Below are 17,394 nucleotides of genomic sequence, written 5' to 3'. Positions count from 1 at the left end.
ATTCGGTTGATTAATTTGTGTGTTTTTAAGTGATTGGGGGTATTTTAGGGCATATAGGTGATTTATTAAGATTTTTATTTTATTTTTAAAGTTTTTGAGTTGTTTTTAGATGAAAATAACCTGTAAATTGAAATTCCTTTAATTTCCTTATCAATACAATGGTGGTCGATTTTGGACTAGCGTCTAATAGATGATAAGACATCTAACACTATAGACAACCTATCATCCATTTTTTATATATATAAAAGGAGCGGATGACATATCACTTATCCATTAGGTATATTTATTTTTGAAAGAAGAGAGGATAACACATCATCTGCTCTTGAGAAAAAAAAAAAGGTGGCACGTCTTGACTATTTGATTAAAGCTAGACATGTTGGCCTAGCTCATTAGTGTTTGTCCTTTTATCGTGGTTTAAAATAAATATCTTGATACCTAGTTGATGTTCAATTTTACATGCATATATTTTTATTATTATATAATTAAGTAAAAATATATTTTTTATAAAAGTTATTAAACTTAGTAGAGTTTATATTGATTTTTTAAAAAAAAAAACCAGATTAAATTTTTTACTGGACATCTAGATTACCTTTGAATTTGTCAAGTTGACTAGGATATGATGCTAAAACAATCCTAACATGATTTAATTTTAACTTGAGTTAAGCTAAAAATCAATAGTTATGTGATACCTAAATATTTTTTTAAATTTCAAAAAACTTTTGGTTATAATATACTCTCGGTCTCACATTTATACGTGTACTAGAGCGGTTGCAATGAAACAAAAGAAAGTTAAAATAGGGGCTGTATTGAAGGAGAAGATGACTGAAACACTAGTAACTAACAAGTTAGTACGTACAGTCATTCAGACACATAATCCGAACAAAAAACCAAGGCAGCTGACTGGCAGCCTAATTACACAATCACATTTTGCACCCATTATGCAAATATTACCATATGTGATACAAACAGGGCAGCTCGCCTATCCATACAAAAGCCATTAAAACATGCCAAACACAACACGAAGCACTATATATACAGACCAGCATACGCACAAACAGCACAGGATATATAAGAGGACACGTGAGAAATATTAAAAGTGATACAAAAAGGCATTACATGAGAATTATAGCAAGTTTAACGTCTCAAATAAAGTTTATATGCGCACTGCTTGTTCCGGCATTCATAAACTCAAAATAATCATCATCACCAGCAGCAGCATCACCATCGTCTTCCTCATCAAAACCTCCAGCAATACCTACATTGATACGTGTATTCGCAGGGAGCTCACCATAGGCCTTCAGAAGCCTAGCTTCATAGGTCCAGTACTTCAATATAACGTCAGCCTTGTCATCCTGGTAGTCGCGGAGACCAACGAGAATTATATCACCAGCATCAATCCAGACCTTCCTGTGCATCTTCCCTCGAATATGGCAAAGACGCTTGGTCCCATCAAAACACATAGCGTCGCAACGACCATTTCCGAGCATGCGAAGCACTTGGGCATACTCCTGTCCTTCTTCCTTAAAAATAAGCTTCCGCTTCTCGACAACAGCTTCGTTCTTTCCTCTCTTCCTATTCTTTCCTCCCTTTCCCTTGTTCTTCGGCATGGTTTCTGATTCTATATATTCCCCACATTCCAATAACAAATACCCAATCAGTTATCTGATAATTTGCAAGGAAAAAAAACATTTCTATAAATTGAAAACCTATCTCTCACTTTATTTTAAAATGATTTTTTTATATATAAATTATTAAAACACACAATAAAAACATTGGACCTAGAAAAAATGAAATAAAGAAAACTAAACAGCAATCGAAAAATAGAATCAAGGGCAGATCGGGAAAATAACAAAAATAAAAAAATGGAAATCAAGAACAAGAATCTAAATTCAAGAGCGTGTTAGTAGTGGGAAATGAGCAGGAATTAAAAGACCTAAAATCGCTTGTGGGCTAGTTGAATGAGATCGGACACATTAAGAAAAATAGAAGGGGAGATAAAAGAAGATACGTACCTGAGCTGTGGTGCTAAGGTAAAGAGGAGCGAAGAAGCTGATAGAGAGAAAAAGAAATCAATCAGTGGATTCTTTCTTAGCTTCTTCTTGACCTTGACTCTCTTTCGCAGCAAAAATATTTATTTAGAAACTAGCTTATTGGATAAAAAATTGGCAAATAGTACATTCTAAAAGGTTGCCCCACTCGAAGTGAGTGGCGTAAACTTTAAAGAAAGTCGGAAGACCTCTAGCTCACAGTCCAATTCTACATGTAGATAAGAGGGGGAAAGTTGCTTAATACGAAAGAAAGAAGTTCTTTTTCGACGGCCTCTGCCTTCTCCAATCCTGAAGCTGTGGCTTTAAAGATGGTCACCCTTTCTTATGAGAGAAGTAAGAAGTTTCAAGCGATAGCAAGGAGCCTCAGGGAATAGGATCTCTTTCTACGTAGTTGAGTTTGATTTTTTTTTAAAAAAATAATAAATAAATAACTAAATTGGAATTTTTTTTAAAAAAAACCCAAACTGATTTAAATCGACTGGTTTCGATTCGGTTTGGTTTTTTAATATGAAAACCGGTTTGACTAGGTTTTTTTGGTTTGACTCGGTTTTTTCTGGTTTGGCTCGGTTTTTTTGATCTGGCTCGGTTTTTTTCGGTTTCAGTTTAGTTCGGTTCAGTTTTTTTGGTTTTAGGTTTATATAACCGAAACCGAACCGAATCAACAAGTTTTTTTTAAATTTTAATCAATTTAATCGATTTTTTTTCACGATTTAATTTTTTTAATTATCTTGATTTTTTGGTTTTTTTAATTACTCCTGTAATTCTACGTTTACAAAGAGCAAGCGATCGGAACGAGTAAAGGGAGGTCTGGGGTTAAATTCTAGAAAAAAAATTTACCTAGAATTGAAATTTGAGCCACTTGAAAGGATATGTGATTTTTATGGGCCAAGACCTTAGTATCGTATTGGGCCATGAAGCTGAGTTTAGCCATTTAAGACAGGGAAAAGCCCATTCAATTGTAACTAGCAATTCTGAGTTTTGGGTATCTTTCCAGCTCAATTATTTTAGTGGGCTGTCCTTGTATGTAGATCAAGTCCAGCCCAGTATAATAAACAAGATTATATCTTACGTCATGAAGAAGAAAGTCAAGAAGTTTTTAGGAAGGAAGAGACGGGTTTGACCCATAATTTGTTTTTTTGACCATGTACTCTATGAAAATGATAACGACTGATTTTTCCTTAGATTGTAGCCTTTTCCTCTCTTCTTCTTCTTCTTTTTTTTTTTTTTTCTCATGAAAAAATATTAGTTCCGAAAATCACATCATAATTCCAAATTTAAAAGGAAATAACGGCTTGATAAAAAAGAAAAGGGAAATGATGGGGCATGATTTCAAAGTTCAGATGACGTTCACTTCATCATTAGCTGAATTAATCCATTATTTGATGTTTGAAGGAGATGAGATCTCATCGATTGTCTTGCCATTGTTTCTTAAAGCAAGCATAGCTGCAAAACCTTGACAGATGCACGTGGGTTAACAAGGAAATTGACCGAGTTTAAGTTAACTCAGATTTAAAAAAAATTAAAAAAAATAATTAGTCTTTTTTTAAAAATAATTTGACTACATTGTCAAATCTCAATACTTAACCAATTAATTAATTAATTATATTAAAATTAATTTTTTGAACACTTTTCTTTCCATGAAGGCAAGGGAAATAGAGAAGCAAGTAGGCTATGATATATTTGGAAATGTAATAGTGATTTTTTTAAAAAATATATTTTGTTTAAAAAGATATTAAAAAGATATTTTTTTATTTTTTTTTAACATCAATATATTAAAATAATTTTAAAAATTTTAAAAATATAATTTTTCAAATCAATTTTTCATAAAATACCAAACAGCAACCAGAACACGTAGTGCGCACACCGCGTGGTACAGAAGAAAGCAAAAGCACAAAAGTCTCCCATTATCTATATTTACTGTTTCACCCTTCATAAGTACACCACCCAAAAGTGAACAAACATCATACGTGGCTCAATTCCCCATACTGACTTCGCTATAATTCGGTCACCCTCACTTGCTCGCACATCATTTCCGTTCTTTAACACTGTCATTCAACGCCTCTTCCTTCCCCGCCGGAAACCAAACGAAGCAGAAGACCACTGTCTCACGCCGTTAATTAATTTCATACACAGGTAACACATAGCATCTTATAATTCCTCTTTCTTTTTTCTCCTTGTTCTTCTCCCCTTCTCTCATCACTCTCCCTCTCACCTGACCGGCACTGTGAAGGAGAATACGGCGAAGCTTTTTCCGCATCGATAACTCCCTGTTAGGATACCTTCCTTCTATCATTTATTGTGATTAGCTGGTTTTTGTTCCTTAAACAAAACAGTTCATAAACCCTAGTTTTTTTCAGATTCGGATTTAGCGAGTTGATTTTTTTGGATTTTCTGTGTTGTATTTTTCGTTTATTTTTATAGTTTTATTCCATGAAATTCCATGTTCTGGCTCTCCGCTTGCCTGCGCAGTGTGTCTGGGTGTATTATGATTTTGAAAAGGATAGTTATGTTTATTTATTTCGAGGAAATAGGGAGTTAACTAGCAGTAGCTTCCTGATTTTTTTCGAAATAATGATGAAAAATTTGTTTAGCTTGCAGATTTAGGCAGAAATTGATCTGTTTGTTGAATATTGTAATGTGTGGAATTGCTTAATGGACCTGCAAGTAATTGATTAATTCAGAGACATTTATTATATGAAATGGACGAGAAATGAATCCTTCTATGTGTTTTTAAGGCTGAAATGTGTTTTTAGTGTATGATTTTGAATGTCTGATTGTTTGGAAATTTATGTTTTAATATGCTTTGGGTTATGGAATTGTGAATGAATATGTATGGCTTTGATTTGTGGTAGCGTGACTCTCCATGTAGAGGCATGGTTTGAGGTTGGTATTTGATTATTTATTTCTGCTTTTGAATTGATTTGGGATTAGTACATTTTGATGATAAGTGCGCATGTTTTTCTAACAGGAATTCTAGCGGTTCTTTTCTGCTTTAAGCTTCTATTCAAGGTTTGCTTTTTCTGGGGAGTTAGATAGTCTCTGTGATACTGTGAACATGGGAGCAGCTTGTTGTGTAGCTGCAAGTGATAAAGATTTCCCCAGCACAACTGGATGTCAAGCATTGCATAGGAGTTCCGGATGTTCCCCAACGTTGAGTTTTCGTTGGGACAACCGAAGGCGTGTGGCCGGTGAAATTGAGGATTTGTCATGTCAAATGTCGTGTGGAGTCAGTAGAGATGTTAGTGTGGAGATGAAGGGGACTTTAGGTTCAGATAGAGGTAATCTTTCAGATGGTTTAAGCCCGCTTGAGAGTTTTGGAACACCTATATCTCTGAAATCACCGGTTCATGAAGGAATGGGTGTGATCCTGACGGCTCAACCTTCAGGTAAAGGTTTGCTATTTTGTGCTTGTTTTGTTTGTTCTTCTTTTAGGTGAACATCTTTTTCAAAGCTGATGTTCCATTCTAATCTGTGTGCCAAATTGTTCCAGAAATCCACGTGTGCACTTTGATTTGAACAGAAAAAAGTGACCTATTTCATTTGCTAAGCGATAGGATCTTGAATTCTTAAGCACTTCCCTCCTATTCACAGAAAAAAAAGGAGTCTGACAGTGCTAGTCAATCATGTCAAAACAGTGGAAAATTTAGACATCCCCGACCACGTCTATCTGCATCTTATTCAAGTTTTTTAGCTGCTGATCTTCATAATGTACTTCTGACATTTATGGTTTTCAATCTCATTATATATTTTCTTTACTTCTAATTGCTTTGTAGCACCTGCACTAGACATTTTCTTTAGCTGATTTTTGGAATCAAGTTTCTAGTCCATGTAAACTCTGTGCTATTTTTGGGTACATTGATATTTTACTAGTAGGGCACAGAAACTTTCAATTCATCCCTGGATTGGCAGATCCACCTGCTGTTTGCTGTTAGTGGACTTCAGTTATAGTGATGCTGTGATGGAGTTCCCTCTACTTGTTTACTTCTTTTTTCTTGCGCATTGCTGCAAGTATAACAGTTTTTGGGACTGTGTTCTTTTCCTGCTTGCCTTTGAGGTGGTGTCTTATAACACTTTCATTTTCTTGGTGCAGATCTATCCACGGAAAGCAATTACCCTATGGGGGTGAGTTTGAACCAATAGAGATGCAAAATTAGTTTGAGGATGCTTTTGTTTATGTATCCCTGCTGATTGCTTAATGTTTTAATTTTATTTCAGGTGAAGAGCTTGGCGGAATCACCTGATATTGCAGACTTGCCATTACCAAAGATTTCATATTCTGTACATTCATCATTTTCAACACCTACTACTGATCCTTTACCAACATGTGGTCATCCGCATCCTCCTAACTCAACCCCATCTAGACGGGCTCGCCGCTCACCTGGGCACCGGTTATTAAGACAGGTTTCTGATAGTAGAATCCTGGGATTAAAATCACCAAATAACTGTTCTTTGTCTGAAGGAAGGTCATCATTTGTACTCTCCACTTGCAGCCATGACTTAACATTGGGATCCCATGGTGGATCTTCTGACGGGTGGTCCATGAGAACCTTTTCTGAACTTGTAGCCTCTTCACAAAGAGGGAGGTGGTCTTTTGACAGTGAGCACTTTGGCTCTGGCTTTGGAAAAACAAGTGGATGTAGCAGCAGGTTCTCGTGTTCTCCCTCCTTAGATCTGCAAACTTGTGGAGCTTGCTCAAAGTTCTTGACTGAGAAATCTGTGTGGAGCAGCCAGAGAATCATCAGCACCAATGACCTCCCAGTGGTTGCTGTGCTGCCATGTGGGCATGTATACCATGCCGAGTGCTTGGAGGCTACAACTCTGGAGGTTGACAAGCATGATCCCGCATGCCCAATATGTGAGGGAGGAGAGAAGCAAATTTTGAAGATGTCTAAAAAAGCTCTGAGAACTGAAGCAGAATTAAAAGCAAAAAGCCTTAAGATATCAAGAAACCGAGTCATTGATAGTTACCATGATAGCGATTCTGATGATTTTTATCAACAAAAGAATGCCATGAAAGACAGAGAAGCTGCAAAGATGGATCCCGGCTCTGGTGCAGCAAGCTCCTCCGTGAAGCCATTCTTGAGACGGCGCTTCACATTTGGGTCTAAATGGAGTCGAACCCTTTCAGAGAAAAAAGGGTTCTGGGCAAGACATGGCAAAGATTGACTTGACTAGTTTGAGGTGAGAATTTTTAACTCATTTTTTCAGCTGCCATGCTAGTACGCCATAAGTTTTTTTTTATAAAATAGTCCATCTTTGCTAACAAGTAAAGTTTTCTGCCTCTCCCTTTTTCTTTTTTTCTTTTTATATAATTTATATCTCTTCTTTTTTTTCCCAGTTCTCCGTAAATGCTGGAGATGTGATTATCATGTAGGATTGAAGGAGAGGGCTGTGACTCAACTCAGGCCTTGAGCGCATTCTTTCCGTTTACTCTTTGTTTGCCTATCGAAAATCTGTCCCTCCTCTCTCGGCCTCACTTAAGTTTTTTAGTTTTCTAAAAAAAGAAAAGAGGAAAATAGGTTTCAGATAAATCCATTTACAGGCGTAGTCTAGGAATCATCCGCCTGATCTCCGAAGCCCTTAATTTTGCTATCCATGGGCTGGACTGAATTTTGACAATGTTCTGCACTTTTGTATTCTATTAATCAATGCTAAGAAAATGTCTCTCTCGTGCACGATGGGTGTCTTTCTTCCCACTGTTGTCTGCCTTTGGTTTAATAATGCAGTAGTTGAGAATTCTATTATATGTGAAGGTGCTGCACAGAAGTGGCTAAGAGACCACCCATACAAGCAATGCGCCTCCCAGCAGCGAAATGTAAATGATAGGCGATTGATTTTGGGTATCAATTTCGAGAAGATCCACGGAAAGGGCTTAAAAGGTGTATTGATGTCTTCCCAGTTTACTTTTCGGAATGATATAGTTAATATTAAGTAGGTACAAATTAATTTTACTCATTTGACACCAATCATCAAGGTTGATATTATCAGGGAAATTATGAATGTATAGCCCTAGACATCTGAATCACCTGTGAATTTATTAAACCATTCTTAAAAGGTTGAAAGAGAGTGATGCTTGATACAATTAATCATTTTTTCATAATTCAACACCAATACAATCAGTGGTGATAATTTCATGCGACTGTCTGGTCATTTTTTTTAATCGTGTGTCCCTTAGTTTAAAAGTTCTTCATGCAAATCATTACTAAAACATAAAGCACCAATCTTGTTTCGCGGAGGTTAATTAAATTGCAATGAATGCCCGCGACGAAGTTGATGTGAAGAGAAGCCAGTGTGAATGCAGTTTTTATTAGGTATTATAAATTACTGAGCTGGTTAGAGAAAAGCATCCGTTGTCGTCCAGCGGTTAGGATATCTGGCTTTCACCCAGGAGACCCGGGTTCGATTCCCGGCAACGGAATTTTTATCTTTTTTTCAACAAAAAAAATATAGAAAAAAAAGAAGTGAGAAAATGTCAGAAGTGGGATTTGAACCCACGCCCTCTCACGAGGACCAGAACTTGAGTCTGGCGCCTTAGACCACTCGGCCATCCTGACGTCCGATGGTTGGTCAGAGATATCATTGAACTTGATTTAGTTATTTTGTTTTAATATATTCACCACATTCTGGATAATTTTGCTTTATTGAAGAATATCGCCGGTCTGGTTCTCCTTCTTGATACCGTCATGACCAAATTATTCGCAAAGAAGAACGACCTGCGAGATGGATCTATTCATTTTCTGGTCCCAAAATAATAACTCTAAAAAACCTTAATATGTATTTTGATCCGAACTCAACATTCCAAATGATTATGCACCGGAAACATAAAAAGATCACAATCAGTTCCCTTATAATTTGGCTGTCAAATGGTCCAGCACCAAGAAGATCAACTAATGATTGGACGCTCCACCTCCACGAGTGTTGTTCACTCTTTATTGACACAAAACATGAGCTGATACAAAGAACAAATATACTTCCTCACACAGCCTCTCTGACTATAACCTGTGCTCCTTTCAGTTTCGGATATCAACAACATTGTGACTCACAAAATTCATGGACTACAGTGAAATGGGTTTTCCATTTGCTCAATAATACTTAGCAATCCTGATCTATAACTTGGATGGAGAAGCCTCACTCCTAGTTCTCTCTTCATACGCATATTGGAAACCCGTTTATCTCCTCTTGAATCATCCTTCTTGGTAGGTGATGCAGCACTAGCAGAATTAGAGCTCCATTTAGTGTGGCCTGGCCACTTCTTCTTGATCAAGTCCTCTGCATATGTAAACACCTCTTCACGAGGAGCTGGGTCATCATCCACAATATTGTAAATTCCCCTGAAAAAGGGAGATTCAGTGGAATCTAGATGCACTTCAGACAACCAACAAAAATATTAAATTCCTGGAGTTAAACGGAGAGATTGATAAACACTGGTAAAATGACATAGGGTTCAATGAGCACATGGCATACCTACAAGGATATGTCATATTTTTTTTAAGGTTCGGTTTAAGTTGGGGGTTTTACTTTCAATGTGGCAGACTTACTTCCTCTCACAAATCTAATGAATTATGTGCAAGAAACTCGATAAAAGAATTATTTTTATAAATGCCCACCTGGAGGATGGCGTGTAAATACTAGCCTTGAGTGCTTGACAAATGTCCTCAACATGAACTCTGGCAGTGTATTGCCTCGATTTTCTCATCTTCTGACCTTCTGACTGTGGCTCTTGCTTGATTATTGTATCGACAGCGCTGCCAAAATTTGTTTCCAACTTAGCCGCACCACACCATATTTAGCAGGTAAATATTAACAGTTAACTACCAACTAACCAAAAAGAAGTGCATGCTTTCTCCCGGGGAAAAAAAAAACAAAGTGATATATTAACACCTATCGCTCCTAATAATAAAGGGATGTTGCTAGCACTCAACGTTGGGGTTAATTAGCGTAGGCATCTTATTCTTGAAGAGAAAAGTGAGAACTTGGAATAGAGAAGTGATACGGATACTCTTCAATGGCAGCTGTGGGTCAGCACAAACAAATATGGCATATAGAGATGCTGATTACAACCTTCTTCCAGGACCATAGATACCTCCAAGACGAAATACTTGAGTGGAAAACCCCAGGCTTTGGCCCAGATTTAGCCATCCTTCCTCAGCATCTAACCTCAATTTAGCTAGCTCACTTGTAGGGCTGGTTCGATAACTGTCACATGATAATGCAAGTAATTAGTGGCATGCAAGCTATATTTCTTACACAGCAGTGCATAAGGGTCCTCTGCTTACTCCTCATCCACCCAAGCACCATCACAATGACCATATACACCTGCGAGCAAAATGAAGTATCACCAAGTCAAACCCAACTATTTTGCAAGGATGGAAGAGGTTGGAACTTGCCAAAAAATTCAGATGATGGGAATTAAAAACCCAAGTCTTTGTCTTCTCCCTAACAATTCATGAAGACATTCAAGCCTATATAATGCAGCCTTTCAGCAGTAATTCTCCCTAAATCTCTATTTCCTTGGAAACATAATGAATGAAACAACCATTTGTTGAAATGCAGCTGCCTTTGCATCTAATGTTAAAGGAAGATTATTATATATATCAACTTATGTTTCACTTACCACACTCGATCTATATAAAAAAATAGATGATAAAGTTCTCAAAATAATCAATGCTGGAATATATATTCACATATATATGCAAGTAAAAGAACACAAACAAGCATTTGACTTTCATCCATACATGCATTTATGAATTATAATACCAAAATACGTACTGGTAGATGACAAGTAACAAAGCCATTGAAGATTTCCGTCCAACAGCGTACTTCTTAAAAGTTCTTCATGCTGAAGCATCTTAACAATGACAAGAAATCAATAGCATAGAATCAAACATTTCATGTTTAGGGAGCATTCAAGCAATATCAAACATAGAATTCAACTAGGCAGTTCACATACCGGATCACCAGCGCACCCAACAGGAGGGATTGAGACCAGGAGGTGCGTGTAACATTTCAAAGCATTTAGAGTGCTCAATCTGAAAATAAATAAATAAATAATGAAGAGCAAAATTTCAACAACTTTTGAAGCAAGAAATCTCAACATTAATAACAATTCCACATAATGACTTAGACAGCTAATTCATGACAAGAAATCTTCACTCAAGAAATAAATAATCCCAGCAGTAAAAAAAAAAAATTAATAAGTTTTTTTCTCCAATCACTCCATTTTAAATAAAAGTCAACAAAAAATTAAAGAAAATAAAAAATAAAGCAAAAACACACTCTGGCTGATTTGCATCAAGAAGGTGAACATGAAATCCCTTCTCCTCAAGATGTTTCTTCTTCGTTTTGCTCGTGCAAGTTCCAGTAACTAACCTGAGAAAATATCCAATACGACAACGTTTTTGTTAAGTGATTTAATAAAAAATCAACCGTGCTTCAAAACTCGGAGAATTAGGAGTTACCAGCCTTCTTTTTGAAGGGACTGTGCAAAGAATTGACACACAAATCCCATGCCGAGAATGAACATCCGATTCTGAGATTCGGATTCCGATTTATCCGTTAGGGAATGTGAACTGGTTGTAAAAGCAGCTACACGAGGCAAAAACGTTGACGTTTTTTTTGAGTTTGAAGGAAAACTACCGGCTTGTAGAGGAAAGCGTGCCGGTATTTTTATCTCCATAGCGGATTGTGAGAAATCGGGTGTAATTTGGAGTGCCGGATCAGTTTTGGTCGCGGGGAAGCTGGGCATAGGAGTTGGAGTTAGTACGGACAATGACAAATCTAAAGTTTAAGGATCATGGTGGTAATGGGCTTAGATTGGGCTTTATCACAGTCACGTTAATCTGTTACCTGGGCTGGGATTGATATGAGCCTGTTACAGTATAATCTATTAGAGTAAAGCCCATTCTGCATGGCACTTATTTTGTTGTTCATGGAAAAGGGAATACTTCAATCATGCAATTGCTTCTCAAAATATTGCACCATTGGGTTTTGAAGATTGAGAGATTCCTAAACATCAAGAAATTTAATTGTAGGCATATCGAAATATTAAAGAACTAATAATATTAATTTTACCATATAATTTTATTTTAAATTATTTTTTTAAAAAAATATTGAATTATGGTAGATTCAATTTTCTAGACTCACTTTATCTTAAGTTTAATTGACCTCCAAACTCAAATCTTTTCGGTTTGGCTTGTTTATTAAACCCAGACTATTTTGGGTTTGACTACATCAAGTTCAAATTTTTATTCATTTTATACATTTTATATGATTATTTTTTTTATTTAAAAAGTTTTTAACCAAATATTTTGACTCATCACAATGTTTGATTAACTAACAATTAGCTCGATTAATGGGAGAAATCTTAGAGTATTTAAGTAATAATGATTAATACTCGATCCATTGAACCATTTTAAGAAAAAAAAAAGAATTGTCTTATAAGAATATTTTTTATAAAAGTTCGATTTTTTTTTATTTCTATCTCTCCTAATTCTCTTTCCTTGTATCCTTGTCAGTATATTTTTCTTTTATAAGTAACTATTTGAATAATCAATAATTGTTTTTATTATTCAATTTTTTATTTATTATTGGATGACATTTCTCGTTTCCTTTTTATTCTCAAACTATTGGTTGTGGAGGTGTGAGTAAAAGAAATAATAAAATCAACTTCAATTATAGATATTTTAAATTGAAAAAACTATAGAAACTAAAAAAAAAAAAAAACATTCCAAAATGTGCTGTTTCAAGCGACATATTAATTTGTATAGTGAAATGTTTTTTTTTTCCTTATCATATTTGTTTTTTGATCGAGATTAGATTTACTCTTCAAATTTGATAAAAAATAACTAGTTATAATAGGATGGAAACTCTAGTAGATTTTAGTAGTATTTATTACTGTAATAATGATTATTTTTTAAAATATTTTTCAAGTAATTATAGATTCATTAAAATAATATTTTTTTATATTTTTAAAAATTTATTTTTGGCATAAACATATTAAAACAATACTAAAACACCAAATAAAAATTTAATTCAAAATGAAAAACAAAAAACAAAACACGGGGATCCATACAAACAAAAGCTACCTGTATTTTTCAGCGTATTTATCAAATTTGAACCTTGATGTACAAGGAGAAAACATTTCCTAATATCAGGTCTGCTATCTCAATTTCAGTGTACTTGCTAATTGATCCTAGTTACCAGTAAGGGTTGTGTCGTGGGTTTTCACTTATCGGGGCAAGTGCCACTAACAACTAATAAGTCCTCAATTGAGCTGAAAATTAAGTTCAGGATCATTTATATGTGGGATTTGCTATTCACTCACGGATTATGTAAGTTGATTACAATATTACCACTCTAATCCATTTCTCCACCAAATTTTTCTTGACTTAAAATTTATGATTTTCTTTATTCAATGAAAAATATGAGATTTTTATTGATATTTTTTTATAACATATAAAAAACATGTTTTTTCACTCACTCAAATAAATTTTAGAATTTACACGAGCAAATAAAGCATCAAGATTTAAATAAACCTTTTCATAAAACTTGCAATCCTCATGACTTGTAACAGATCGTTGCCAAAATATTTTTCTCTGATTTTGAAAGAGGCTTTGATTGGAGAAACAAATGAGAAGAGAAAAAGCGATCAGAACGCTGATTTCTGCTTAGAGTAAGGACTATGTACCCTCCAATTTATAAAACCTGCCCTATCGAGTCAATTGGAGGTATCTAGTAACTTCAAAATGATTCGCAAAAACTCGATCTCAACTCAGATGTGAAAATAGGTTTTCAATTTTTTTTTCCCTCTGATTGAAAAGATGGTAAAGATGACTTTTGAGTTGTTTTTAACTGAAAATAGCTACAGAATACACTTACCGAGTAAAATACCGAAGAACGTGACTTTTCCAGGACTACCTGTCGTCTGCTTCCCTCTTTCTCTGTTTTTCCTAGCTTGAGGATGGGCCTGGTTGCCTTGCCTCATCGTGTCCTCCTCGCCATTTTTTTTCTGTTGAGGTAGTGTATTTGCTGGGTGTCAGTTGAAGGCCAGGCTAAATTTCAACCAAAATAGCAATGGATAAATGAAGCTTCACATATGCCAAGGTTAAATTTCAACCAAAATAAATAACCCATGATGTACTTCGAGACTAAAAACCAATATAAGATACATGATTTGATTGGAAAAATAAAAATTTGCCATTACAAATGTCCTATAAATATAAGACACCAAATTCTCGACTCATCGACTACAACTCCGTGGCTTGTAGTTGTAGGCAAGGTTCGAATCTAGTCTTTGCCAAAATCAGCATTGTAGTGCGCGGTAGACTCGAGTTTCTTTGCTTCATTAAGTTTTCGTACGGCCTGCAATAAATTTCCACCAGCATATAACTGAGCACATATATTTGGAAAGAAAAATGCACAACAACATTCTGTGTGTACTAAAATTTACCTTCATAAAATCTTCATGGATGACATAATCACGTTCTGCACGGATTGCTGACATTCCAGCTTCCGTGCAGACATTACGAAGATCAGCTCCATTAAAACCCTGAGATATATGCAACAATCATTTAAGCGAACGATATATGCATGTAACAACCGAAGTCACCACTAACTCACCTCTGCAAGTTTCACAACAGCCTCATAATCAATATCCCCATGCTTGGCAATCCCAGCAGCATGGATCTTAAGGATTTCCATTCTTGACTGTTCATTTGGTAGTGGAATCTCTATTTTTCTGTCTAATCTTCCTGGACGAAGAAGTGCAGGGTCAAGAACATCAGGGCGGTTTGTGGCCATTATCATTTTAACCTACAACACACAATTGAACACTCAATTTCCCCAATTATTCAGTGGCTGCAAACTTAAACATCTAAACATGTATATAGAAAACTAGTAGATGAAAGTGGCTGGCAAAAGATGCAGCGCTAACACACGCAACAGAGATATGATATAGATATAAGCTAACACATGCATTTACATGAGATTTATTTTAAATCTCCAAATTATCAGACATTAAGTTTACTGAAGTCCAAGGCCCACAAATTTCAACAGGGAATTAGAGCAAAATTAAGGGTCATGAAGAGGATGATGCAGTAGCCTAGTCACATGCAAACACAATGTTCATATCTGCTAACTTCCCCAACAATAACAAGCCAACGGCAAGAGTTTACTAAACCAGAGAAGATTCAGAAGACAGTGCATGGTGCAGAAGATCCCAAACAAACCCACTGTATGTATTTGAAAATAATGAAGAATAGAAAAACCACACCCATAATGCAATGTTGATATTACTCACTTCCCCCAAAACAACAAGCTAACAGCAAGAGTTTACCAAACCAGACAGGATTCAGAAGGCAGTGCACAGTGTAGAAGATCCCAAGCAAACCCACTATACACATTTGAAAATAATGACAAATAGAAAAACCACACCCATCTTTTCACAAAAGTGCCTCCCAAAGGAATTTTTTTTGTTTAGTATCAACTCACAAAGTGGTATTAGATTATAAACCAAATTTACCTTCCCAAGCTGATCAAATCCATCAAGTTGATTAAGCAACTCCATCAATGTTCTTTGAATTTCACGATCAGCACTTGTTCCCTCACTAAAACGGCGTCCACCAATTGCATCTATCTCGTCCATGAAAATGATGCAGGGCTTCAGAGACAAAAAGCAAATTGTATATTTAATGGAGGTATAAATTAGTCAGAATAAAAAAAAATTCATGGAACTAAGACTCTTACTTGATGATCACGTGCATACCCAAACATTTCTCGGATCAACCTAGCACTTTCTCCAATGTATTTGTCAATGATGGCACTTGAAACAACCTTAATCCAGTTTGAAAGGGCAGCATGTTAACCACAGGGGGCAATTCCAAGCAATAGAACATAAAAAAGGAAAAAAAAAAAAGGGGGCTGAATAGATGAAACAGGATCTGACCTTTAAAAAGTTGGCATCTATGTTGCTTGCAATAGCCCTAGCCAGCAATGTCTTCCCAGTACCAGGAGGTCCATAAAGAAGGACACCCTGAAAGAAAGTGAGCAAGAAGTTAAGATGAAATATAATCTAACTTTATTCATACTGGCATAAATATTACCGCTGATACTTTATATGTATATCACAAGGGAAAAGAAGGGGAAAACATAAAATGAGACCTTTGGAGGCTTAATCCCCACTCTAATGAAAAGCTCAGGGTTCATCAAAGGTAGCTCAATAGATTCCCTCAATTCTCTAATCTGATCAGATAAACCACCCACAGCTGAGTAGCTCACATTACCAGGATCTTCATGCAGCATGTTATAAACAACTGGGTCAACCTGTCAGCCCCAAACACACACAACATCAAACATCATTCACGACACTATAAATTCTGGCATAAAAACATGTTCTGAAACTCCACAATGACTTACTTCACGTGGAAGAGCTCGCATGATCGTAAGTGTTGTCATATCAAGAACCACTCTAGTTCCTGAAGTCAGTTTTTCCTTATCCACCTTACTACGGCAGCCTACCACATACCTCGGCCCGCTGCTCGCTTTGACAATCACTGAATTTAAAAGAAATAAATCAAACAAATGCCTATAAATATCAACCATATATATAGAGCAAGAACAGAAGATTAAGGGGGGGAAAGAAACATACAGCGTTCATTGTCAAGAGGTCGAAGAACTTCTCCTATAATCTGACCAACACTTTGAAGAGACTTCAAATCATCTTCTGTTTTGTTAAATTCTTTTTTTGCAGCTTTCAAATTCTCCCTCGCTGCAAAATAGACACGCATTATCCATACTATTATAGCTTATGATTTGATACGAAATTCACAAAAAAAAAAAATTATCCTAATTTCTGCAGGCAAATTGGATTGAAACAAAAATAAAATAAGAAATTTGGTGATTAATACAAAAAAAGATGATAATAATAATAATAATAAAGAGAAAAGGCCGATTAAGAAATCAGATTAGATCTTTGATTAAAGTAATTAAAGAAATGATTTGAAGTAAACTAAGTAGTAAAGGAGGGAGTGACTGACTAGATCGAACTCTGGATTCGAGCTCTTTGTGGTTGAGTAACTTCTTGCGATAATCCGCCTCTGCAGTACGACGTCGCGCTGCGTCTTCTCCATCGTTGCTTATCGTTGCCATTCTTCTTTCTTGTTAATGGAGCTGAGAATTTACCTTCTCTTTGTCGAGGAAGAGAACCGCTGCAACTGACTTGAAGCTAGGGTCGCCTGATTTTATACTTCAATTTTAATTTGCCGTATGCTGGCTGATAAACGACGTCGTTGTAATCTGTAGCTTTGCTGCTACTTCGGCGCAGGCTTATTGATAGTTTTAGTGGTGTTGA

General features: G+C 35.9%; 4 protein-coding genes and 2 non-coding genes across 9 annotated transcripts; 2 read left to right on the top strand and 4 right to left on the bottom strand.

Annotated features, from left to right (window-relative positions):
- Positions 1-834: 834 nt before the first annotated feature.
- LOC133691848 (eukaryotic translation initiation factor 1A-like) lies at positions 835-2,294 on the bottom strand. Its single transcript, XM_062112462.1, has 2 exons — positions 2,013-2,294; positions 835-1,618 (listed from the first exon to the last, which is right to left on the bottom strand). Exon 2 carries the CDS (start codon positions 1,605-1,607, stop codon positions 1,143-1,145), a length of 465 nt encoding a protein of 154 aa, XP_061968446.1. The 5' UTR covers positions 1,608-1,618; positions 2,013-2,294; the 3' UTR covers positions 835-1,142.
- Positions 2,295-4,002: 1,708 nt separating this feature from the next.
- Positions 4,003-8,148, top strand: LOC133690465 (uncharacterized). 3 transcript variants are annotated; one of them, XM_062110686.1, is made up of 5 exons: positions 4,003-4,181; positions 5,017-5,434; positions 6,139-6,170; positions 6,264-7,229; positions 7,802-8,148. In XM_062110686.1, exons 2-4 carry the CDS (start codon positions 5,104-5,106, stop codon positions 7,212-7,214), a joined length of 1,314 nt encoding a protein of 437 aa, XP_061966670.1. In that variant the 5' UTR covers positions 4,003-4,181; positions 5,017-5,103; the 3' UTR covers positions 7,215-7,229; positions 7,802-8,148. The 3 variants fall into 3 exon arrangements, with proteins under 3 accessions (XP_061966670.1, XP_061966668.1, XP_061966669.1); XM_062110684.1 differs by lacking the exon at positions 7,802-8,148 and adding an exon at positions 7,387-7,723 and having other exon boundaries at positions 4,004-4,181; XM_062110685.1 differs by lacking the exons at positions 4,003-4,181; positions 7,802-8,148 and adding exons at positions 4,188-4,317; positions 7,387-7,723.
- Positions 8,149-8,394: 246 nt separating this feature from the next.
- Positions 8,395-8,466, top strand: TRNAE-UUC (transfer RNA glutamic acid (anticodon UUC)). Its single transcript has one exon. It is a non-coding gene; the product is annotated as a tRNA-Glu (tRNA).
- Positions 8,467-8,518: 52 nt separating this feature from the next.
- TRNAL-CAA (transfer RNA leucine (anticodon CAA)) lies at positions 8,519-8,602 on the bottom strand. The gene has a single exon. It is a non-coding gene; the product is annotated as a tRNA-Leu (tRNA).
- A 268-nt stretch (positions 8,603-8,870) lies between these two features.
- Positions 8,871-11,827, bottom strand: LOC133690934 (uncharacterized). 2 transcript variants are annotated; one of them, XM_062111217.1, is made up of 8 exons: positions 11,507-11,827; positions 11,325-11,417; positions 10,999-11,077; positions 10,818-10,887; positions 10,325-10,364; positions 10,110-10,244; positions 9,656-9,793; positions 8,871-9,379 (listed from the first exon to the last, which is right to left on the bottom strand). In XM_062111217.1, exons 1-8 carry the CDS (start codon positions 11,791-11,793, stop codon positions 9,097-9,099), a joined length of 1,125 nt encoding a protein of 374 aa, XP_061967201.1. In that variant the 5' UTR covers positions 11,794-11,827; the 3' UTR covers positions 8,871-9,096. The 2 variants fall into 2 exon arrangements, with proteins under 2 accessions (XP_061967201.1, XP_061967200.1); XM_062111216.1 differs by having other exon boundaries at positions 10,818-10,896; positions 11,507-11,826.
- Positions 11,828-14,141: 2,314 nt separating this feature from the next.
- Positions 14,142-17,272, bottom strand: LOC133690621 (26S proteasome regulatory subunit S10B homolog B-like). Its single transcript, XM_062110849.1, has 10 exons — positions 17,081-17,272; positions 16,693-16,812; positions 16,461-16,597; positions 16,206-16,367; positions 15,991-16,077; positions 15,792-15,878; positions 15,568-15,705; positions 14,667-14,858; positions 14,497-14,595; positions 14,142-14,408 (listed from the first exon to the last, which is right to left on the bottom strand). Exons 1-10 carry the CDS (start codon positions 17,190-17,192, stop codon positions 14,334-14,336), a joined length of 1,209 nt encoding a protein of 402 aa, XP_061966833.1. The 5' UTR covers positions 17,193-17,272; the 3' UTR covers positions 14,142-14,333.
- Between the last annotated feature and the right edge of the window lie 122 nt (positions 17,273-17,394).

Source organism: Populus nigra, chromosome 4 (genome assembly GCF_951802175.1).
Source record: "Populus nigra chromosome 4, ddPopNigr1.1, whole genome shotgun sequence".
Lineage (NCBI taxonomy): Eukaryota > Viridiplantae > Streptophyta > Magnoliopsida > Malpighiales > Salicaceae > Populus > Populus nigra.
This window is presented reverse-complemented; position numbering and strand designations above follow the sequence as displayed.